Here is a 24,748-nt window from a genome sequence, read left to right as displayed (position 1 = left end):
AGATCTAAGGTATTTGTAAGTGTGCCCAGATGGTATTCTGTGATTGCTACAGGGAATTCTCTTCTCCCAACAGAGAACATACTCCATCTGCCCCAGTAAGAGCTGTGCATGTCAGGCAAGCATGAACATGGATAGGCAGAGCAGTAGCTCCTGTCAGAATTGGGCACAATGTTGAGCTTTTTTATGGGGTGTAAATAAATCTTTGAACAAGAAAACCAATCAATTTCAGGTTGGTGCAAGCACAGTCTAGACTAAGGAAATCAAAGCAACTCATCATCATTTTGCATCTGACCTGAAAAAGAAGAGAGAGGACTGCCTTTTAACAGCATAGATGGATATTCATAAATGCAATTGGAGCTTTGAAGCTCATTTCTATTTACAGGCAGAGAAGCGAGGCTTGTATGAGGGAAAGAGAGGCGAGTGCAGTTGACTAACACGTGGGAAAGAAGAAAAGGTGTGATGTGGGAGTTTTAATAGACCTTGCTGCTAATTTGGCTGTGAGCTTACATTCAGGTTTTTCAGTCAAAGAGTTATCAATTGATTTAATATGCAAGAAGGTAATTGTTGCCTATTTTTTGCTTATTGGTATTTTTGATTAGGGTCTGGGTAATAGCTGTGCCTTGGCTTCAAGTCTTTTTAATACCTTCATGAAAATGACACCTTTCCTCTTTCTGCGTCTCAGTCCCCAGATCTGCAAAATCACAGCAGTCTGAAATGCAGTCAGTGTTTCCAACCACAGGAGAGGAGTCAATTCTCAGCCCAGTTTCAGTCAAGAAATTAGAGGACACAGCTCTCAGAGTAGCTCAGAGCCATAACCTTAGATCCTTTTGTTTAATTTCCTGAAGTCTGAAATAAAATTAAAAAAATTACTCTTATGTGTTGATTCAGAATAGCACTTGAGCCACATGATTGCTTGAACAAATGAGCTTATGCATAGGAAGATGTTCATATATCAATGTGGCTTTCAGGCTGGCCTTCTTGTTTGCTCAGCTCAGAGCATGGTTAATGCAACAGTGCTGGGTGTCTGCTTCCATACATCCAGACATTGCCATCTTCTCAAATCACTTTTCAGGCTAGGAAGGCATGTGTCATTGTCCATTGCACATATTATGTTAGTGAAAGCAAGCAGGTAAAGGTATATGGCTCTCCACATTCTCACCACACTTCACACACTAGAAATCGGGAAGTTATAAGGAAATTTCTCTCTACAGCCATAAATGGCTTTTTTATAGGACTGGAACTGGTCAGAAATGTCCATCTTTGTTAGTTTGCCACCCACTAAAGACCTACTCCCCCATATACTAAAATGTAAAGTATTTCAGAGGCTCACAAACCTGGTCTTCCCTTGAAGTCTAGGTCTGGCATTGCCTTTCTCTGAGTGGCAGCATACCTTCCACTTTTTTATTTGATCACTTTTGCTTTTTGACATAAATCTTTCCCTGAGGTGCTTTACTTTGACAGTTCCTAATAAAGCTGTGCCTAATGAGACAAATTACAATAGCAGAATTACTGATTGCTGGATTAACAGTTTCATATCCGTTTTCCTGGGGCAAGAAATAGAAAAATTCATCATCCATCATATGCTACTATAGTTGGAGAATGCTTGCCATACCTGTAAAAGAGTCAGTTTCTCCTTTGCAATGAATTTAATGGATGCAAGACCACAGCCTGAGAAAGGAAGAAAAAAAAAAAAAAGTTATGGGTACTACGCATCCTGTTACATTTCTCAAAAATCAGTCCCAGGGAAGAAAAGGGCTTCATGTAAGGAACTGGATTAGAACTGAGATAATTTATTGCCCTAATAAGATCAACATTTGTATGTAAGGATAAGTAAATATTGACTAGCTAAACATAGCCTGATAAGCAGATCAATCTGTTTACCTCTTAGGAATATGTAGGAATTAATAAGCTTAGTAATGTTCAGTATTTCAGACTAAAATGGTCTGGTGAATCCTGAAGGAGTAAAAGGCCATTGTATATCACCCCTTTCTCTCTTTCCCCAATAAATAATTCAAGAACACACACACACAAAACCTCCAACTCCACAATCAAAGAGGAAGGATATATATTGTTCCTGGAGGATGGAAGGTCCCTGTACAACAAGAACTGTCATGAGTGTTCATTTCATAGTCTTATAAACATGTAACCATCAATCAATGTCATCCACAGAGCACTCTTCAGAGGATCAATTTATTTCCAGCTTTTCTCTGCTATTAAATAGAAAATGCAACAGAGAAGGGGAGCTTTGATTTTGCATAAGTGGGCTTTTACAATCCAAACGTGCCTTTTGAAGCATGTATTTGAATCAGATAGACATAATAGGACATTTAAATTTGGGAGCACATTTCCATGTGTGTATGGAATGACAAGGTGTAAAACTATAGTGCAGTCGGTACTCCTGGTTTCATAGAAAAGTTTTCATCACAGAACAAATATGTTCTCTCTAGCTCCTTGGGTGCAGTGCAGGACTCCCCAGTGAGTGGAGTAAGGTAGGGTGGGGAAGAAGGACAATGCATTTTTCTGAATTTGGTTTTCTAGTATAAGTCCCTGGCTTTTGTGACCTCTGAAACTGCTTGTGGGATAGCATGGAATAGCAGAGGTGCTATTCCTAAAGAAGCATTGGAGTCACTTTCAAAAGAGAATCCATTTGGCTGTCTTGACAGACACTCCATCCAAAGAATAGACAGCCATTTTGCCAAGAGCATGGAAATGCTTGTGACTAAGGGCATGGTACAATTTGTTCCTTTCTCTCCCTTGTCAATGGAAACTAGTGGCCAGGTGAACTTGGTTACTTCAGCTTCAGAGTGCTTAGCTGTGAGCACGTAGGGTGATGTTCTAGGTTGTTACTAACCACTGAACAAAGGATAACAACCTATTAAAATTTGCTTGCAGAGTCACGAAAGCTGAGCAACAGACCCATCAGCCTTTGCTGAAATGATATCCTACTACTTAAAAATCTCTCATAAAATAGCTGGGACTTATCATCTCTATCAGCAAACCCATATCATGGTGGCCAGTTCTCTGGCTCTTGACCAGTCTTACAGGCACTTCTATCCTCTGTGGAGGTGTTTAACAGGCATCTAAAAACTTCTGTGGTCAGTGAAAGATAAGGGCAACCCCAGAGGAAAAATCCATCTCCAGGTGGCTACGCTGGCTGGGATACATGCGGTTACTTCTCACTGTTGACTACTGGTAGGTACAGAGAGGGCACAGTGCTTGTAGACTGCTGATGTTGGCTGAGGCACTGGAAAAGTGATACCCTGGAAACATAGCTCACAAGCCTCCTGCACCTGCTGGGTGTGGGACGGTGGAGCAACAGAAGACTGACACCTTGTTGCTGGAACCCTTTGTGCGGGACCCGGGGGGGTCGGGGGCATCCTGGCCTCTCCTCCAGCGCCCGGCGAGAGGTGGAGGCTGATGGGAAGGCTGTGTGCGAGGAGAGGGGGGAGAGAGGAGGAGGTGGCTTCCTCCTGACGCCATTTCCGAGGGGCTGAGATATATAAACGAGCCGGTTGCTGCAGTGCCCCGTCTGAGATCTTCAGCCAGGGCACTGGCGCAGACACGCACGCACGGTGCTGGTCTCCCCCCGGGACCTCACCTGGAGCCCTCACACCAGGGACAGACTCACCCTCTGCCCCCTTCTCCCTCCCTCCATCCCGCCAGCAGCATGAGCCGCCCAGGACTGCTGGCCGTCCTGCTCCTGGCCGTGCCGGGTAAGTGGTGCCGGGCCGGGGTCCGTGTCCCCTCCGCCCGGGACCCTCCGCCCACGGGCGGCGCTGCCCCCAGCTCCGGTCCCGCCGCGGCCCCTTCAGCACCGCGGACAGAGACCGCCCCGACCCCGCCAGCACCGCGGGCAGCGGCCGCCGCAAGGTCACCGCCCGCGGGCTGCGCCGGGCCCGACCCGGGCCACCGGGCACTGCCAGCCTGGAGACCCTTCCCTTTCCCTTCCCTTTCCCTTCCCTTTCCCTTCCCTTTCCCTTCCCTTTCCCTTCCCTTTCCCTTCCCTTTCCCTTCCCTTTCCCTTCCCTTTCCCTTCCCTTTCCCTTCCCTTTCCCTTCCCTTTCCCTTCCCTTTCCCTTCCCTTTCCCTTCCCTTTCCTTTCCCTTTCCCTTCCCTTCCCTTCCCTTTTCCTTGGGGAAGGCATAATGCCCTCCTCCAGCTGCTGCATGCAGGAACCACTTCTACCAGAGAGAGATACCCTTCTTCTCCACTCCCATTTTTAGCGGGATAGGATTTCTCTGCTTGTCTCCCAGAGGAGGTGAATTAAAACCTTTCTTTCCCCCCCCTCCCCTTCCCTTCCCCTTACAGCCATCTCCCTTCCCGTGACAAACGACATGAATAAAGGAGACACTAAGGTAAGGATGGGCCTGCAGTGGAGGGGGTGAGTGAAGGTGAAGGATGTGATGTTTAGCAGCCACCTAGCTGGTTAGGTTTTGGCTGCTCCTGCTAAAATAACCTGTAGGAAGTGCCAGGGATTTGCATGAGACGCCCCACAGCAGGATCCATCCCCACTCCCTTCCTACCAGGATTTACCCTTTGTGAACCCACTTCTGGGCACCTGTGCAGGAGGAAAGTCCCTCAGGATTACCAGAGGGATCAAACAAGCTTGTCTAGAGAATGCTGAGGCTGGCAATGGAGGTTGGGTATAACTCTCCCTAGTCCTCCTACTTTCAGCTTTTCAAAGCTCCCAATGGGAGGTGACTCAGGGGAGAGTGGGGGGAGATGTGATTCAGGAATGGGTATTGCTGGAACTGTGTGTGTTTGGGGCGGGGGGGAGCGTATACATCTGTATATCTATGTGTGTGGTGTGTTACTTAAACTTACATGTTCCTGAAAAATAAGCAACAGGCTGCTCTCAGATTGCTAATCCATCCTCAGCTACTGCTCAGCCTGTCTGGGTGGCTACAAGCAGCGCAGGACTTGGCTGACCTCTCCAGCCTTCTTTGATAGGCTTGTGTGCATACATCTGTGTCATGCCTCTCTGTGTGCACTCCCAGTGGGCTTTTGGCACCTAAATGTGCTTGGATAGGTGTGTTGGCCTGTGTTGACCTGTGACAGATACACACACCCCTCCCTCCTGGATACTATAGTACCTATAGTTTTTCAGATGAGCTGGTCTCTTAGCTGCCCAAATTAAGACTTCTACAGAAATTAATGGCCAGAAAGGAAACTCCAGCCCTTTCCCCCCTAGTCCTTTATCTGCTTTGTTTCCTAAAATCTTCTAGCCACTTAATGTTTTTCCCCAGTCAGCAGTAGGGGAGGGCACGTTAATGTCAGTCTCGGCCACAGGCTGCGTTGTGCAGTGTCTCTGCTCATTACCTGCCGGGCAAGTGCCCTGCACAACGCCTTCTTGCCTCCTGTTGTGGCTGGGCCTGGGGAGCTGTAGCTTTGTTAAGACTTTTAGCCTGCTTAGCCCCTGCTTGGGCTGAGCCTTGAGCTGTGAGCCACTGAATGCTGCTTCAGGCTGTGTGCTGCTAACTAAGAAAGGGGACTCAGGACAGGCACTTGCCCCTTGAACTGGCCAAGCCAGAGTGGGATGCTTACTGGGCATCTGGTGGGACAATTTATTAATTCCACATTTTTCCTTGTGGGAGCTTTTCCCCAATATGTTCTATGTGTAAAACCTGGCACTTTTGTGGTAGCTGGTGCAACTCCATGGAAATGCTTCCAACAAGGAAGGATTCTTTCCCAAGCCTGTCCCCTCCCTCGGTGCTACTGACACTGGCTCTAGCTAAGAGCAAAATCAGTCCACACCTGTCATTTGAATTTGCTGCAATTGGACAGAGCCATTAGAGCTTTTCTGACTTCACCATCCTCTCCCTGAGACACAGCATTTCAATGAAGGATGTCCTGGTCTCACGGGACAGATCAGGGCAGGGACAGCATCACATAGGTACAGTGGTGAGCACTGCAGCTCTTCCTACACACCATGCTTTATGCCACCAGAATCTGTGGGTGGTTCAGGGCTGTGTCCTGTAGTCAGAACCTGCAGGCCTTTCTTGGGCAGCTCATCAGACTTTTCTTACACCAAGAGCTTTCCACAGGGAGCTGAACATGGCCAAAACATTTACAGTATTGCTGGTGTTTGCCCACTCTTTTTCTCAAAGGGCACTATTTCCCACTTGCACCCATACATTTCAGAAGGGTCTGAGCATAGCTGAGCTCAAACATGATAATGTCTAACTCTCGTGGTTTAACCCTGTCAGTGACTAAGCAACGTGCAGCCACTCTTTCACTCTCCCCACAGTGGGATGGCGGAAAGGATCAGAAGAGTGAAAGTGAGGAAATTCGTGGGTTGAGGTAAAGACAGTTTAATAGGTAAAGCAAAAGCTGTGCACGCAAGCAAAGCAAAACAAAGAATTAATTTACCACTTCCCATGGGCAGGCAGCTGTTCAGCCATCTCCAGGGAAGCAGGGCTCCGTCATGCGTAACGGTTACTTGGGAAGACGAATGCCATAATGTCAAATGTGCCCCCCTCCCCACACACACACACTTTCCCCTCCCCAGCTTATATATACTCAGCATGACATCATATGGTATAGAATATCCCTTTGGCTAAAGTCCTGGCTCTGTCCCCTCCCAGTTTCCCATGCCCCTCCAACCCTCTGGCTGGCAGGGCCTGAGAGACTGAAAAGTCCTTGACTTAGTATAAACATTACCTAGCAAGAGCTAAAACCATCACTGTGTTATCAACATTATTCTCATACTAAATGCAAAACACAGCACTGCATCAGCTACTAAGAAGAAAATTAACTCTATCCCAGCTGAAACCAGGACACTATCCTTGTGAGGACGTGATCCTTTAGAGATTTCTGTGTAAGTACAGCATGAGCAGCTCTTAAGGATTTAGTTACATGCTCACAGTTAGAGGATAGCTATGGCAAAATTCCAGTCTGAGTTTCTGCACTGGATTAATTACATTCATTTGGAAAGGATCACCTCCATTTCCTGATGTACGCTGTTATTTCATGACCTTGTGAAACTTCACTCTGCAAGACTTGCTCTTACAAAAAGTGGAGTGTTGTGGAGCGACTACACCCTTCATTTCTTTATGTTGCAAAGTTCCTACCCAGATCTGGCTGGTTTTTGTCGTGACCAATGTGTTTTCTTTGTGTTCAAAAGCTTTAAATCAGATTAGAAGTCTTCAAAAAGCTTGTATAGAGTATTTCATTGGACAAGATTCTTATTTCTCATTCTGAGAGAGTCCTTCTGAAGCTGCATCAAATACTGCTGCAATAAGTGGCTCCAGAGTTTGGGAAATGTGGGAGGAAAGTATCAGAATCTGGGGTTTGTTCTATTTAATATTAGAATGAACTGACTCAAAGTCATCTAAAATCAATATTAATTGATTGCTTGTGGTACAGGAGAATGTACCAGGGAAATTTCCCTGCTCTCTTTTTGTTAGATCTTTCCTGTAATTTTAAATCCAGCACTCAGTTTAATCCTCAGAATGTGTAAGTAGTTATAAAAGTTCAGCATTTTATGGCTGTGATCTGCAAAAGCAGAATTCTCTACTCACACATGGCAAAAATTTGCCCATTCCACCTGTTCAAGATACATATATATGCAGTTGCTTGAATGAGCAACGTTATAGATGACTGGGAATTGCTAACGTGTTTAATTTCTGCTGCAGCGCACTGCTGTCCTGAGAACAGCACCTTGTGAAGGAGGTCAGGGCTCTCAGGGCTGCCTGTGAAAATTGTCAACAGAAAGAGGTTCCATGAGTCAATTTTTTGCCCCCCCCCCCCAAGGCTTACCTGTATTCTTTTTTTCAATTTAGCATCTCTTTTTCCACAGGCACTTGTGAGCCCTGCATACCTTCTAGGCTGCTTTATAATCATCCTTTTGAACTAAACAGCTTGATTCCTGCACTTCTAACCGGCACCAGACTGTAGTGAATGCTGCTTTCTCTCCTATGTGACCATTTGGGTATACCGTGGCCACATAGCAGGACTCCTGGGTATGTGCCTCAGTGCGGTGAGGGTGCCTTCACCCCTCCCTGAGGTGCCAGCTTGCCTTCTTGCCTCGGCTTTCATTCTCCCACCACACATACAGCACTGGGTGATCCTTGTTGGATCAGTGGTGCTGCAGTTGCATGAGTGAGGAGCTGGGCCTGCAATCTCAGTACAGGTGACAAACTAGATGAATAATGTTTCTCATTTCACACCAAAGAAAAGGCTGCTGGAAAGGGCAGGCCCAGAGCTCACTCTGCCTGGGAAGCTGTCCCAGGCAGTTGCAAATGCTTCCAAGGAAAGTGTGGGAACTTCCTTGCTTTCAGATGACCTGCCTCCATGTACAGCTCTTCCAGTCTATAATCACTTGAACACTCAAGTGCAAGGTCAAACACTTATCCAGAGTGTCTTGTCCTTCTCTAGGGCTTGAAAGCAGTATTTCTCATCTGTGTTTGAGAGTACAATTTGCCTTACCTCCCCCTCCATGCCTGGCTGCAGTCTAACTATGGGCTCAAATAGATTGCAAAATTTCAAGGTCGCCTACTGAAGAGCTATGACTACTTTTTTCTCTCTACAGCCTCCCACTGAGCCCTTTTATGAGATGCAGGCTGAGATATATTGACTTAAAAGAGGATGATTTGAAGCTTTCTATGTATATAACCAGATCCCCTATAACCGCCTGATGTACCCAATCTCTGGGATGGGCTGGAGTCGTGAGATCTGCAGCTGAAGTGTGTGTCATGTTGAAGAAGCTCTTTCCATTGCCATGTGTCATTTGCTCACTTCTCAGTTTCAGGAGGTACCTTATGTTCCTACATTAGGTAAAACAAGAACCGAACGTTCAGTTCTGACTCAACCAGAAAAGCAAGAAGATCTGTGCCATCGTCTGCTGTATTTTAACCTTGGTAACAAATAGATTTAGGGAAAAAAAGACAAAAGATCAGTGTTTTAATTCATTTTTTTATCTCTTTCTAGGTGATGAAGTGCATTGTAGAGGTCATTTCTGATACTTTATCAAAGCCAAACCCCCTGCCAATCAGCGAGGAGTGCCTAGAAACACTCAGAGGAGGTACAGGCTTAGATTTAATGCTAGGTATCAGCAAGAGCAACTGTGGCAAGCAGGGGCTGGTCCTGCACTGACACATGCTTTAGTGCCTGACATAGTGTCCCTGACACACTCTCCTTCCCCACGGTCACCCCACCGGGCTTCACAAAGTCCCAGAAGCAGGGACAGAGCTGCTGCTCAGCCCAGGCCCATCCATCATGCTGGCACTGTGGCCAGGAGAGTGCTGAGTGACATGAAGCTGCCTGGTTTTCATGGAACCTCCTTGTCATCTAATCTCACAGTTAAGAGATGTGGCAGCAAATCAGGCCAAGGGAGAGAAAAGAGTAAAGGAAGAGGGAGGTGGCATTTGGGGTTCTTTTCCATTTCCTGAGGGCAGGGGGAGGTTGTCTTTGACCACCTTCTGTATTGTCTCCCCTATTGCAGATGAACGAATCATTTCTATCCTTCGCCACCAAAATTTATTGAAGGAACTTCAGGAAATTGCTGCTGAAGGTACAGTGTCACTGTAGTTATTTGGGAAGAGGGGGTTTCATCTGTTGTAGCCCCTTGCACAGTTTCGTTGTTTGGCTTTTTTTGTGTTTTACATTAATCTGACATCAAATAAATGTGCCTTACGAAATATAGTTCCAGGACTTCCAGTAGACACTGGGTGAGTGAAGGCAGGACTTTTGCTTGTAATAAAATGTGATGATTTAAATGACTGTCAGTGTAACTTGGTGGTGATGCAGAGTACAGGCATTCTGTGGGTGAAGAACCCTAAAAGAAAATACTGTAATTTAATTCAACAAGTAACCACCAGGTCCCAAACTGGAATGAAATCTTCACTGTGCTGGAGTCTAGCACTAAACCTTGGTGTGGCTGACGGGAAGTCTTACTGAGCATCGAGTGGATCTTGTACCTAAAAGACCCCAGTGAAAATATCTTTGAGTTAATGGGGATTTTTCTGTTGGTTTCCTTAGCTCAGATGCAAGTTTCTTTGGTTTGGAGAGGTGCAGGCTGCTTACTGCAGGATGATGTAGGAGCAGCAGCAGCACAGAGCTGTGCAAAGGGTGTGCAAGAGGGAAAAGGGCTATTTTCAGGTGCCTAGGTGCCCAGAGCTACAGTTCCAGGCAAGGCTACTTCAAAACCAGTGTAGGTCCCTCTGCCTTGGTGGTCTGGTTGAGGCTGCAATAGGGCTCTCCCCAGGCTGCAGGTAAAGCAGCTCCTGGTCTGCCCTCCTCCTTCTCCCTGGGGTAACCCAGCTGGCAGCCCTCCTTTGCCAGTGTGTCCCTATGCCCTGTTCCTATGTGGCATGGCTGCCAGGGACGGCTGGAAGACAGTGCCACCCGTCTGCTTTCGGCACAGGGAAGCCACAGAGGCAACAGAGAGAAGAGAGTGGAAAAAATCAGGAAGCCAAGTGTGGGAGAGCGCCTCATGAAGCTCCCAAAGCCATAGTTCAGTCACTACTTTAAATGCCAGCTGTAGGGCTGGAGCGTGGCCAGCTGGAGGGGCCTCAGATGGGCTCTGTGGATGCTCAGATGATCCAGAAGAAAGAAACCTGGGCCTCTTCAGTGTGCTGGGATGCTGCTGCCCACAACACCAGGATTGTGAGGGAGAGTGCTCAGTTGTCAGACAGGCTGTGCCGTACAGCATGGGGTCCACATGAAGGTACTCATTTCACAGAGGTGCATCTTGCTCCGTGGTTTCCTTGGCTTGGGCCCATCACACCATTTTGTCCCAGGGTAACAACATGAGCTCTAATCTGCAGATGATAGTGACTGGTGTTGGGAGAGTTGTGTAGCCCAAGGGAAAAGCAAAGATGTTTATCTTGATCTCCTCTGTGCTGGCTGCAGCTGGTCCTGCTCAGGCTGGAAAGCCCACACCATTCAGCTCTGCCCAGTGTAGGGCTAGAGAGAACTGGGCTGGCAGTGTTGGCTGTTGCCTTTGCATTAAGGTGTAGAAGCAGGGCATGAGCTGGGTTAGACAGGGTTTGCTTGGCTTGCAGATCCCACTGGGATGGGGCTGCCGGGGGAGTGCTGGTTGCCAGGACAGCTGTGCTCTGAACTTCAGCTTGTGCTGCCTTCAGACACCTTTCTCCAGGGTGTTAGTTTTGTTGAGCTGGCTCCATAATCCCAGAGGCTAAGGTGTGGGGCCTTGGAGCCCTGGACCATCCCCAGAGTGCAAATAAATGCTGCTTCTTCCTCCCAGTGCCCTGGGGAGAGGGGCCTCCACAACCAGGCCAGAGGACACAGGGTCTCTCAGTGCTCACCTCAACAGAGGTACGTGGGCAGCATCTGGCAGGAGGCGATTTTTATCCTTCAGTACTCCAATGCTTAAGTCTTTTGTTAGCCTCAGTGTGCAGTTCAGCATCTCTTATTCCCTAGCTCTCCATCAATATTAGCTTTCCTAGCAACGCTGCTTCTCTGTTTGTTTAGAGACCTTTTGCTTTCCTGCAGGTGATATTTTTGATGATGGCTTTGTTACTGCTGTTGATTCACGATTCTCCAGTCTCACTTCTCTCAGCTGCCCTTTGGCAGATTTGTCCACTGTAGAAAATACACATATAATTATAAAGGGCACAAAACTATTCTCCTACCTCTATGTTCTGAAAGACAGGAGGGGCTGCTGCTTTTTCCTACTTTTTGTTACTTCACACAGGTGCCAATGAGAGAACTCAGCAGCAGAAGAAAAATGGTGGCTTTGAAGATGAACTTTCCGAAGTCCTTGAAAGTCAGAATGACAAGAACAAGCAGAGAGGTCAGTGTCAGCCTCCCCTCCCCAGAAATCCAGGTCAGGCTGTAAACAAGGATGTTCTTTCTAACAGCCTTGATATGTCCATCTGCTTCTCATTTAGGCATCTTCTTTGATAGTGCCGCTTACATACACAAGCAACACTGTGTTTGCTTTGTTCTTATTTACCAGCTTAAACAACACGTGATTTCTGAGCCATAGTAACTGGTGATGGTCAAGTTACCAAACTGATACTGATCTTTTCCACCCTGCTGCAGACATCATTGCTCACTCCTAATGCTTAAAATGAGTCACAGCCAGGGAAATCCCGTACTGAAAGACTCAGTGATACAGGCAAGAGCAATCAGGGTCTGCTCTTGCTGCCTGTGCTTCTGAGCATCCAAGATATTAGGTTGTGGGTCTCTGAAGGGAAAACTGAACTTGGGATGCACACGGTGCACACACCCCTGCATCTTGGAAAGACCATATTCAGCTGGCATTTCCCCTTGTCACTCTGGTTCTGTGGCCTGGCTAGAGACAGGCAGTGTAGCAAAAAAGAGGATTTGGCCCCTTCTCTCTTTCACATCAGGAAGAGACAATGCCAATGTGGGGTGAGATGATTTCTTGTTCAGCAGCAGCACCCCTGCAGAGGGTATTGAGCAGGCTCTGGGATGTGTGGCTGAGCTATGGCAGTGCAGTGATGCTGCAGCATCAGCCCAAAGCTACCCAAAGCGATGAGGAGTGATATGCCCAGGGGCTGCTGCTGCAGCCAGCACGGCCAAAAACCAACGGGGAGGACGGGTGGCACTGGGTCTCCCTCCTGCCAGGGCAGACCTGAACCTCTTCCTCCAGCAGTGTGGAGACTGTATGAGGATGAAGTGTGCCATGTTGGGCTGTCCAGGCCGGCAGGCAGCCCAGTGACACTAGTGCAGTGCCACTGGTGGTCACCGGCCCTGGATGACTGGTTTTCTGCATGCCCTCACCCTAGCACACTCCTCAGCCCTGCTTGGCGCTGTGCTCACCTTTCCATACCCATCTAGATTTTCCCACTGCTCTTTAGCACCCCATCTTTTATTTTGCAAAGTGATTTCTATGGCTCATTATGTTAAAAGAGACCAGTCTCTGACAGAAGCAAGAGCAAATACCCAGTCCACATTAAGCTCCTGCTGAGTAGCTGCTTTGCAGAAGCAGAGCCTGCCTGCCCTCCCTCCAGCTTGCCTGGAAACAGTGCTGGCTGACTTTTCAGTTTGGTGGGAGAAAAAAGGCTGTGATGTTAGTGCAGTACTTAGAGCAGGGAGAGCTGTGCAAGTGCTGTATTACATTCCAAAATCATTTCGTTTTACATGCAATCTGGTTTCATGTGGGGCAAGTTTGTTGCTGGCATCTCAAGAGACGGTGATGAGGACAGTGCCACAGCAAAGCACTTCAGCATATGTTTAACTTCAGCCTTGCGAGTCTCTCCAGGAGAGCAGGCACCAGTGAGAGCATCAGCTTGCTTGAACGCAAGCATGTGTTGAAGTGATTTGTGAAAGGATCCATGGGCTGGTTAAGCAGATTGCTGAATGGGGCTGAAGCTCCCTAAGAAACACATGGGCTTCACTGGTTGTGAAATGAGCTCTCAGGAGAGGTGTTGCTTCTTGCTCCTCCCTCTGCAGATGCAGCAGAGGAGCACCCTGAAGAGGAGCAGCCCACAGGGTCCCTGGCTGAGCTGGCAGCACAGAAAACCCAGAAAAATGAAGATTCCAGAGAGGAGGGAAAGAACAGCCTGGAGGAGAGGGAGCCCAGACCACGGGATGCCGAACCTGGCAAGAAGGAGGGCAAGAAGGAGGATCAAGAGGAAGCAGAGAGCAATGAGATTGGGGACACAGAGGATGCACAGCGAGACAAAGCTTTGGACAACCACATCAGCAAAGACTTCAATGAGGATGAGCAGCAGCAGCAAGGGGATGAAGAAGAGCAACCCAGAGGCCCCAGGGACAGCTCAGAATTTGAGGATGAGGGAGAGCAGCCATTCAGGCAGGGCAGGGAGCACAGCAAGGAGGCAGCAGGGGAGCGTGTGGAGCGGGAGGATGATGGAGGAGATGCTGCTGCAGAGGAGGACCCTACTGAAGCAGAGAGGTCACTTGATTTGGCTGGGGAGGACGAGGAGGCTGAGGAGATGCAGGGAGATGACAGTACGTATCCCAGACAACTGCACTGATACCTACTGGGGCTTAGCTGAGAGCACTGAGACAGATGAATAAGAGGCTTTAAAGCCTAAAAGTTCAGGCAGATGCTTACTGGGTTTACAGCCCACTGACAGCCACCCAGATCCCCCCTGCAAGCTCCCACCACGTGGGCCCACACACAGTGGGTAACACAGGCCCGGCTGCTGTTTGCTGCCTGCTGCTCAATTTTCATTGTACCTGGGGCCAACTAATTTCTTTTTCTTGAACTTCCAATGTGTTTTTTGACTGCTGCCTTCGAGTACTGTTACCGACATGGTGACATGGGAATGGGTATTTCCAGAATCCTGGGAAAATGGGCCTAAGTCAGGAAAGCCACCTTGCATTGTCCCTGAAGGCTCGGTACAAAGGTGAAGCATAACCGGTTAACACTTGTGCTCACTGTTGTGTTTAATGCTCTTTCAGATAATGACAGTGCTCTGGGATTTGGCAAAGATGGGCAGAGCTCTGAGGAGATGGAGGAGGAAGAGCAGCCCCGGGCACTGAGAGGAGGAAGGCATCGCCTGGAGGATGAGGGGATGCAGGGGGAGGAGGACACCTTCCAGCCCAGGGATGCCAAAAGCGAGGAGATGGAGGAGGAGTCCTCCAGGGAGTGGGAAGACTCCAAGAGGTGGAACAAAATGGATGAGCTGGCCAAGCAGCTGACATCAAAGAAGCGCATGGAGGAAAACGATAGTGGGGAAGACCCAGACAGGTCCATGAAAATGGCATTTAGGTCCCACAAGTATGACTTCAATAGTCCAGAGGAAGATGTGAGAAGGTCATGGAAGCATCACTCGAAGGAGGACAGCAGTGAGGGAGGTTTCCCGCTTGCTCCCATGCCTGAAGAAAAGAAGGATGAGGAAGGCAGTGCTAATAGGAGAACAGAGGTTGGTGTACATAGGCTTAAGAATAAATCCCACCCAGTTATTATTTGGGAATCCAAAGCTATCCTTGGAGATGTGGATGGTACCTTGGCATTATGTAGCCAGCACTGGTTCTCTGTGACATTAAGGAGATGCTTGGTGAACTTTTGGTCATTCAGCTCTAGGTATTATTGAGATTTGCACCTGGCCGTGCCTTTGGGTTTTATGGTTGTTTTAGTGACTAGTGCAAAAACATGCCCTGCTCCAGAGAGTCTTAAAAATGCAATAGGAATTTTGTGCTGGTCTGTGTGGTGACCAGAGCTGTATCTGGAGCCTGGGGGTGGGTCTTGAGTCCCAAAGGCCCTTCAAGTCTAAGGCAATGTTTTCCCTGGCTCAGGGCTGGAGTGGGTAGTGTCAGGCCTACAGAGGTAAACCAGGGGCACAGCCATGGTGAGAGCTGGGGCACTGGAGAGGGTTAGGGAAGGGAAGGCATAGAGCCAGAACAACAGCCATTCTGTCCCCTGACCTCACTTTCAAGCCATGTGGCCTTGTGGCTTGGCCAGTGAGGTCAGCACGGGCACAGACAGCAGCTGAAAGTGCTGTCCCCTGCACTCACGGGGGCTCAGCCTGTGGGGCTGGGCAGGAGCGAGCCAGGGCGCATGGGTACTGTGTGAGGCAGTGCTTGGGGTCTGACCTCTCTTCTCTTTGGGTGCTGTGGAGGGTCTCAGCACAGCACTATTTTCTTGCTTTCTGGGGTGTCCAGTTGCAGGCAAAGCTCTCCTCCAGGCAAGGTGAGCCTCAGCTGCTGCTTCCTGACCTGCTTCAAACAAAGCACGCTGGAACAGCCGCTTGGGCTCAGTCTGGCTCCCCTGGGTGCTGGCACCCTGCTGTAGCTAGAACCTTCCCAGGGGCTGAGCCAAGGGCCCTGTGGAGGGCCGGGGTGCCTTTTTCTCTGTTCAGGAAAATAGCTCGGGGATGAGAAAGATGACTTTTATGGTATTTTTTTCATACCAGCCACAAGCAGTACAGGCCAGTGGCTCAGTGTTGGCCTGTGCCTGGTGGCTGCTGCAGACAGCAGCAAGGCTCTGCTCCCTCCACACAGAAGAGGGGCCGTCACCTCAGCTCTGTTGACAGGAAGAGGCACTTTTAGCACCAACAGCCCCAAGTTTGCTCCTGCAGAGCCTGCTGCTGGCTGGGTGGGTGCGTGATCTGCAGTGAGACTAAGGTGATGGCAGCTATGAGGGACAGGCAGGGATGGGGCCAGTTATATGTGACCAGGCTTGAGGCAAAGCCACACAGTTATGATTTTTGAGTACCTGCACTAAATAAAATGGCTTCAGGTAATGGCATAGATATACAGGAGCCACTACAGAAAGGCCACCAAGCAATGGGCAGCTCGAGCCTTTGAACTGATGGCTTCCTCAGTCCGTATTTTCCTAAATGGAAAAGCATTTTCTTGTACTGGAGGCACATGCAGACACCCAGCACAGCATGGGGAGATGGGACGCCACCATCTCCTCCACAAGCAGAGCACTGCACTTGCCACGTATGGCAGGTACCTGTGCTGGTCCCAGTTTGACACCGCTGCTTCCACAACGGTGCCCAGTGTCGTTTGGCAGTGTCTGCTCCGGCCCCAGCTCCCCAGCAGCCATCTCCCTCCAGTCCCACACTCCAGAGTGAGAGACCCACTGGGGCTGTCCTGCCCAGCAGCAGGGCTGGGGAAGGATGGTAGCTGCCTGCCTTGTCCCCATATCCAGCTGCAGCAATTTAACATTAGGACAGGACTAATTAGTGTTGCACACAGATACCTGTCCAGAGGGGCAAACGCAGGAGCAGACTGAAGGGATGAGCCAACTCTTAATTGTGCTTGTGCTACCATGGGCAGCCAGCCCTGGGCAAGGTTTTCCATAGCTCTAGGGGGTGAGGGTTGCCGCCCTGCAGCTGCTGACGGGTGCCATGGGCTTTCATTGCAGGACCAGGAGCTGGAGAGCCTGGCTGCCATCGAGGCTGAGCTGGAGCGCGTCGCCCACAAGCTGCACGAGCTGAGGCGAGGCTGAGGGCCCCAGCCCTCCTCACACAGGTGAAAGTCGCCGCCGCCACCCTCCTCCCTCCTCACCGCATTTTCATTTCCTGATTTAAAAGCAATTAAGCCGGAGCAGAAGCATTGTGCCTAGGAAACCGGCCTCGCTAGTGCCCAGGCCTGCCTCCCTCGCCATAGTGTTGTGTCCATCGCTGCTTCTTCACCTCACACTCCCCTGTCCACAGGGATGCCCACCTGCCCGGCCGGGCGCCAGTGGCTGCGAAGTGCAACCTACACGTGTATTTTCTGTCTGGGTGGGGTTTTTTCCCTCTTTTTTTTTTTTAAAGACAAGACAGCTTTCTAGAAAGTTCTCCTTCCACCGGTAGTTTCACTGGGTAAAAAACTGCAATAACTTGTTATCTTTTGATTAAAAGCTGAGAACTCTGACTGTAATATATTCTATATAAAAAAAAAATTTATCTAAGGAAAAATAAAACTGCAGTGGGTTCCTTCCTTTGTTTTGGCAGCTTTAGTCTTGGTCCTCAGCACGCTGCAGGGCTTGCATGGTCCTGGCGGAGGGGAAGGGGAATGGAGGCCTCCTCTCGCCTCAGACTTATGGTGATGGCGTTTCCCTCAGGCTCCAGCGCTGTTGCCTGTCAAGGCCCGTATCGAGGGCACCTCCCCGAGGCCCCCGGTGCTGGGGGCTCTCCCTGCCTCCGGTGCCCAGCCGTGCCATACAGCTCGGCCCTGGCACTGGGTGTCAGACATGGGGCACGTCCGTAGCTCATCTATGAACACGGGGCTGACCAGAGAGAAAACAGCTTAGAAGTGTAAACACTGGGGCAGTACTTGATGAAGTCAAGCTATTTGGACAATGCACGAGCGAGTTAAAAAATAAAAGTAACAAATGGGCTAGTCATGAGAAAACTAGCGGTCTGTGTTCCCCCAGAGGTGAATGCTGGTCCTGAGGGGATGCCCCTCCTGTGCATTAGCTTGTAGGAACTGTGGCGGCCTGCTGGCACAGCGCTAACCAGCAGAAGCCTCCCCAGCCTTTGAGCTTCAGGCCACTCGCCAGCTGCAGGAGTGGTGGTGTCTGGGCTGGGGAAGCTTGCCCCAAAAGTCTCTGAACACCGATCATCAGACCTCAGACTTTCTATGTATCTGCAGGAGAGGAAAAGAGCATCCCCCTGCCAGGGCTCTATCCCACCCCCAGTTCGAAGCTCAGCTGTCTCCCACCACCTGCAGCCCACGGAACAGCTGAGATACTCGGGGAATGGCTGCCAGGCTTTGAACTCAACATACTCCTTTATTCTGCTAAAAAAAACAGCGCTGTGGGCCCGCAGAGTGAATTGCACTGGAGTTGGGTGGGCGCAGGAGGTGCTGGGTGTCCAGAGCTGTCCATCACCACCAGGTGAGCTTCCCCGGGAGGGCTGGAGTTGCTGCTGGGTGGGCAGTGCCCCTTGCCCCCAGCCCTGGGTTGCCAAACAGCAGGAGGAGGTGGTGGCGAGGCTGAGGCACGGCCCGAAAGCTGCCCTGGCACAGGGCACAAGGCAGGACAAGGCACAGGGCAAGAGCCTGGCTGGGGAAAGCACAGCGGAGCAGGGTGCGAGTCTCCCAACCCCATGCTGAGGAGATCATGCTCTCATCAACCTCAGGGAAACACACGCAGGAACAAAAGTGAAACCAAAGCTGTTCCACAGAATCAGTACTAAAATGTCAGTTAATCCAAGTGCAAAAGTAAAATTTTTACATACTAATCTTCATTTAAATTTTGAGTATTCAGTTTCTCCTTTTTTTCCTTGTGGCAGTCTCTGCCACTAGCATCACCCATACAACCCCTTGCAAACTCATGTCTACATGTCACAATAAATTCAGACAAACCTTCAATTACCCATGCCATCCCCACCAAAAAAAAACCAAACAACAAAAAAAAAACCAAACCAAAAAGTGAACCCCAAACCCAAGAAACCAAACAAAGCACCATAGAAACGCAGCCACCTCCAAAACAATTAGACAAGTTTTTCCACAAAAGATGGTGGCAACAGACAGAACTTGTCTATTGCTGCTGCAAAATCAACAAGAGGAAAAATAATGTTACTTGATGGAGCTATTATAAATACTGTTTTAATTGGATATTCAAGTAAGCACAAACATTTGGGACCCAAGGACTTTCTTGGCCTACAGCATCTCTCAGCTCGCCACTGCAGGGCTTGGCCTTGGGGCTGACACCAAGCGCCGATCCCCAGGCAGCGCTTACATGAGTGCCCTTGCTAAGAGTGCTTGTTGCTTAGCAAAATGTAATGCTACTGGGTGTGATACATCCATCTTTCCTGCACCAGCCAAAAGGATCCTGATCAAAAACCCTGCTAGGTTTTGAGAAATCAAGAATTCCCTATCCAGGATGATGAAGGAAGAATATGCCCAGAAGCCAACACTAGAAATAAATGCTTATGTCCAGCAGCAGCCTAAATCCCAGTGATGTTTAGCTGTGTTACACAGTAAAATAAAAATAGCCGACTTCCCACTACTGTTAGAAATTAAATCAAATCTTCCTGATACAAGGAGGTCCAAAGTAACTGCTAACAGCTGCACTGGGGAAGGATGTGAAAACCAAATTCTCACAAAAACAGGCTTCCCCCAACAAGCTGCTCGCCTCGCTGCCCTACCCACTCACAAAGAGAAAGCAAAGCAGAACTTGTTATAAGGCATTTATTTTCATTACGTGTTGGAAAGGGACAATTCTGTCATCAAACCAATTACAGAGATAATGCCACAATACCTACTGCATATTGCTTTACTGTTGAAACCAAACATTGTCCAAAACAGGTGCTTGGAAAATGAAAAGAGAATTAATGTATCACCATTGAAATCAACGCCGTTAGATGAAAGCACCATCTTCATTGTCAGATCTGATCAGTCATGCAATTGAAGACGCCAAATAGCAAGTATTTTTGGTTTTTACAGTAAGCCATGATCTTTTAAGGGTTTATATAATTCTATACAAATTTAAATACAAAATGGGAATCATGTTCCAGAAATCATAGTGAACCGGGCTGAAGCAAATCACAAGACACTTGTTAACACTGTACAGCTGGATTTGAACACAGATATCAATGGACTTGCGAAACCTAGCACACACACAAAATGGTCCCCAAGATTCAGCCATGCTTAGGTGGGGAGCAATGCTGGAAAGTGAAAGAGAATATCCAATATTATTCACACCCGGAGGGCCAGTTTTCTCAAAATTGTTGGGATCCCACGGAATTGTTGTTACTCCATTTTAAGAACGACTGCATTTTAGTATATGGTTCTCACAAGGGTATACATGAACTATATCAAATACCGAATCAGAAATAAATAATAAAAGATACATCTAATACATCTTTTATTTTTAATATTCTTTTTTACAGCACTAACTTTACAAGAGGATAAACAACTGATTTTTAGGGGCTGCTAACATCTGAAACAAAGTCACTATTTTATACTCAACATATACTCAACCTTTTAAAACTTTATATATGTATATATGACTTTTCACACAAAAAATGTTAAAATAATTTATATCTAAAACCTACTGTGTAAAGAACGAAGAAGGAAATAAAATGCGGCTTTCCTTAAAAAGGATGGAAGAGGAAGACCTGATTTTAATGAACTCCACTGTTTCAGCTATTTCTGTAGTTTCAAGAGATTTCCAGGCCATCAACAAAAACTTCCCAGGACATCAGGAGCTCTCTGCAAACTCATGGCATGCTGGGCAAGGTCACCTGCTAATGGGCTCATGCGGCCCACAGGCATCTGCCAACATCAGCCTCAGTGGATTCAGGGTAAGAAAGGTGGAGAAAGAGAAGACATCTCTCCAGGTTGCTATTTAAGAGTGAAATTCTAGACCACTGGTATCACAATGTCCACTGGCCAGATTTTACTCCCAAACCCTTACCTCTCCTCACCCTACTTCTGCACCACAGATACAGGATGTTTTCTTAGAGTGGATTTTTTAATTCCACAGGAAAAACTGCCCCAGCAGCAGACCCCAATAGCCACCTGCACGCACACAGCGAGAATGATTCCCTTTGCTTGCTATAGATGCTACTATGCTTGTGTTACTGCGGAATCTAACATCTCAATTTATATCTGGATCCTCTCAAACTTCAACCATCTTTAATAATTTTTGTGGCCATGTAAACATGACTGAATCCATGGAGGATCTGAAACCCACCTGGTCAAAAGCTCAAGTGTTGATGGCCTGGATCTACAGAGTGAACAGGGAAAGGAAAGGTAGTGAAGATATGGAAAGTACTTTTCTAGAGGTTACATTCCTCTGAAATAGATATTAAAGCACTATTACAAATAAAATCAGCAATGTGATCTGCAATGGTGTGTCCATTTATCTATGAAAGCAAGAGGAGATTATATTAAAGGAAATATTTTAATCTACAAAAAGCATTTTCACATACTCCTGATTACAAAACACAGAGTTGAAACACCATAAAGTAATTGTATACTGAATACAGAAATCAATATATCTCTTACTAAAAAGGAGAGAGGAAAAGAATATTAGCAGGGTAATGCAAGTGAACTCCTGCAAGTGTGCACATGGGGAGACTGCTACAAACTCAAAATAGACTCTATTCACTAAAAAACCAAAACCCAAGATTTTCTGCACAGCTGTGGAAGGCAAGGCTGCAAGCTAGCATGAAAAAACCTGACTCACTTGTCACTGCTGCCACGCAAAGACTTTGGGAAACCAGTGTTAGTCTAAGAACTGAGAAGCCTGGATATTATTTTTTTTCTAGGATGGAAACAACAGAAGCATTTTTCCTTTGTCTCACTCTCTTTTGCCAGCCAATTCAAACACCTCTGGGCCCATGTATTCTGTTGCCTTTGGACTGTATCTTGCCTCTGTTATCCACCTGGCTGTTCCCTGGCTGGATACAGCTCACAGTTAATCTGGAGAACTTGAGGCTTTAACTTGAGCAATCCTTGTTACGTTGTGAAGCCTCAGGGTCAGGTTCTTGATTTGTACTCATCTATAATGAAAACAAATTAAACTGGCAGTTTTCCATCTGAGCAACCTGCTGTGGACCTCCTCTGCACAAATGTTCCCACACTGAGGATGGAGATCTTCAAACAGCTTTATCACTCCAAAAGTCTGAGTAGTATTAATAAAAATAGTGCATCTATCTACTGACCAGCCTGGTCAGTCGGCTCCTACAGCACAAAGGTTGAATAGCCAGACATGTGGTTAACCAAAGGCAAAACAGCATCGGCCCTGCGGTAGTTCTGCATTACAGAAACCACCAGCATCAGCACCGATGCTCCTGGCTAGCTGCATTTTTGCAGCTGTTTTTCATGCAACGGTCAGGATGTTCTGGCACGGTCATTACAAACCCAGGCATAACGCAGCAAAGTCAGCTAGAGGGGGAAGAGGATGGCGATGACTTTACATCACAGGCACTAATACCACCGCTCAAGTTCTCTTCAACAGGGAAAAAACCTTCACCTGCTGAACCTGATTACATAATTACAGTGGAAACCAGAGTCCCACCTCCTCTATTGCGCTGACACAAAACCTGGAGAAATTCCAGTCAAGCTGTTCTTGTGGATTTCTAACAGTGAAGCAGAACAGAAATAGATCCCTAAGAAGCTAACTGGTGACCATGTAATTTTAATAGAATTGCTCTCATCAACAGCAATAACAGCTATGCCTCTGAAAACACAGCAGAACATTTCCTAACCCACAATAACAAATTCAAATAATTCAAACAGACATTATGGAAAATCCCCCTTAGATTGTCTGCAATTTTAAAAGCAAAGGCATTCCAGTATGGTCTAATATTACTAGACTCCCCTACTTTTACAAAAAATGACAAGACTACAGAATATCAACTAACTTACTGTGAAGCTTATCTTAAATCAAAACTATCCTGAACTTACCAAATGAGGCAGCAATTCAGAAAAGCACTTTAGCACAGGCTTAATAACATACGCATGCTCAAAAGTTTTGCAATAACGTAACTGTATGTCTGGATACTTGGTAACTTATAGTTTTGGCTTTTAAAAGCTGGTCTCCCAATTTGCCCCCATGATTTAGCAACATTCTATTACACGAGCCATAACAATAATTTCTGCAAGGAAATATAGTAGTACAGCAATTGCATGGTAATTTATGTGAAAACTCTATTGTAATGCCACATCACAACAGGCACCTGCATATCTGCACCTGGTAAATTAAAGTGATACCGATACATTTGATAAATAAAAAATAAATTACAGACTATGGGAAAAATGTCACTGCTCACACCAATGACCTAAACTTGTTTTTCTAGTTACTGCCAAGGTCTGGAGTAATATTTAAATATAGTATTTCTGCAAGCCTTCAGAGAATTACAAAATAAACTTCTAACAATCATTTGTAAACAAGTTTAAAATGCACAATTATATTTCAGTAGTTTATTTCGGAGAAATAAAGCAGTGCAAAATAGGCCAACCAAAATTCAGAAGGCAGCCAGGAAAATAAAGTTCTTATTTGATGTTCTAACTAGGAAACAGCATACAGACATTTCCATTGGATCCAACACTCAGATTCATGTAAACATACTTAGTTTGAAAGGTCTTGAGTTACTAACCCAGTTTTAACATCATTGCTTCTTCCCCACCACCCAATAAAAAAAACCCAAAACCAAAACCCCAAAACCCACCCCCCAAAACCCAAGCCATTGTAATAAAGGGAGCAAAAGGCAAGTCTACAAACACTCCACCAGCTGGTTACAAGAAAGTACCATACAAAAATATGCACTGGCAAGTTCCTTCCTGAGGGTATCTTTTGTTACACATGTAACATAAAAACACTTTTTATTTTAAACAAACAAAAACAAACCCCAAACTGCAGATGTCAATTTGATTTCAGTCATGGCTTTACGAAAGGTTTGGTCTATCATGAATGCTTTTATAAACCCTTACCTATGTACATCTGACTTATACCACGACCACCCGAGACCTGCGAGCTGCAGACAACATGGGATCCAGCAGCCTCAAAGCATACAAGCGTCGTGAAGCGTGCTCAGCTCAGAACTGATCTGCAGTAGTCAAGGAAGTTGGCTGCATTTATATGCACCCTGGAATTTGACAGATACCACACTCATATGGTCCTTCCAGTCCCTATAGAAATATCTTAAAGTTAGTAACCCCTCTAGAGGTGAAATAATCTTCTCTTGTGTAAATCATCCTTGAAAATCTGATCCCAGCTACTTAATTTTCTTAAGTAAAAAACATGGTTTACACAAAAGAACTGCTACACAACACTCCTCAAAACCTTCTGCCCTCCAGGACTGGTACCATCAGGTAGGGTGGTGACACCTTTTACCTGGTTTAATCCTGTCTCCATGGTCTACCTGGGCTTTAAGCTCTAGATCCCTTCCTTTTGGGTAGATATCTAACACATGACACCAGCCAAATATTAAATGCTGCAGTGATGGATGCTTTATGAAAACCTGCTATCGAAAGACAGAAAACCCGCATCTGCAATCTAGGAGCCTAACTATGGCAATTTTCTTTACCACCCCCCCTCTAAGACATATTTTAGGGCTTATATGGGGAAGGGAAGGCCACTCTGTCTACTGAAATAGTGTCTCCATTGTTAGCACTGACAGACTTGGATATTTCCAGTTTAGTGTTCAGAATTGGCAAAAGTCACAGGAATTCTTAACAGCAGAAGATGCTGCCACGCTAGAAGATGCAACAGAGGGTGAACACTGTAGATTTACTGTGCATCTCAAGAGATACAAAATAGCTTAAAAACAGTATAAAGCACTATTGTAAATTACCACACAGCCTCATCCAGCAGCTTGCAACAAAATGTGGTCTCTAAGCTGAAGCTGCTGTGTACTTCTACCTCATATAAAGGTACACAATTCTGTTTTTTTTTAATTTT

General features: G+C 47.0%; 1 protein-coding gene across 1 annotated transcript; it reads left to right on the top strand.

Moving 5' to 3' along the window:
- The first annotated feature begins 3,492 nt into the window (after positions 1-3,492).
- On the top strand, positions 3,493-24,747 carry CHGA (chromogranin A). The gene is made up of 8 exons (XM_040600803.1): positions 3,493-3,713; positions 4,309-4,355; positions 8,929-9,022; positions 9,443-9,511; positions 11,657-11,755; positions 13,384-13,902; positions 14,359-14,822; positions 16,772-24,747. The coding sequence occupies exons 1-8, from the start codon at positions 3,668-3,670 to the stop codon at positions 16,853-16,855; spliced, it is 1,422 nt and encodes a 473-aa protein (XP_040456737.1). The 5' UTR covers positions 3,493-3,667; the 3' UTR covers positions 16,856-24,747.
- Position 24,748: the final 1 nt, after the last annotated feature.

This window comes from Falco naumanni, chromosome 7, assembly GCF_017639655.2.
Source record: "Falco naumanni isolate bFalNau1 chromosome 7, bFalNau1.pat, whole genome shotgun sequence".
Lineage (NCBI taxonomy): Eukaryota > Metazoa > Chordata > Aves > Falconiformes > Falconidae > Falco > Falco naumanni.
This window is presented reverse-complemented; position numbering and strand designations above follow the sequence as displayed.

Coding starts and splice junctions, on each gene's coding strand:
- CHGA (XM_040600803.1), top strand. CDS start 3,668: ATGAGCCGCCCAGGACTGCTGGCCGTCCTGCTCCTGGCCGTGCCGG. Junction 3,714..4,308: donor CCTGCTCCTGGCCGTGCCGG/GTAAGTGGTGCC, acceptor TTCCCCTTACAG/CCATCTCCCTTCCCGTGACA. Junction 9,512..11,656: donor TCAGGAAATTGCTGCTGAAG/GTACAGTGTCAC, acceptor TACTTCACACAG/GTGCCAATGAGAGAACTCAG.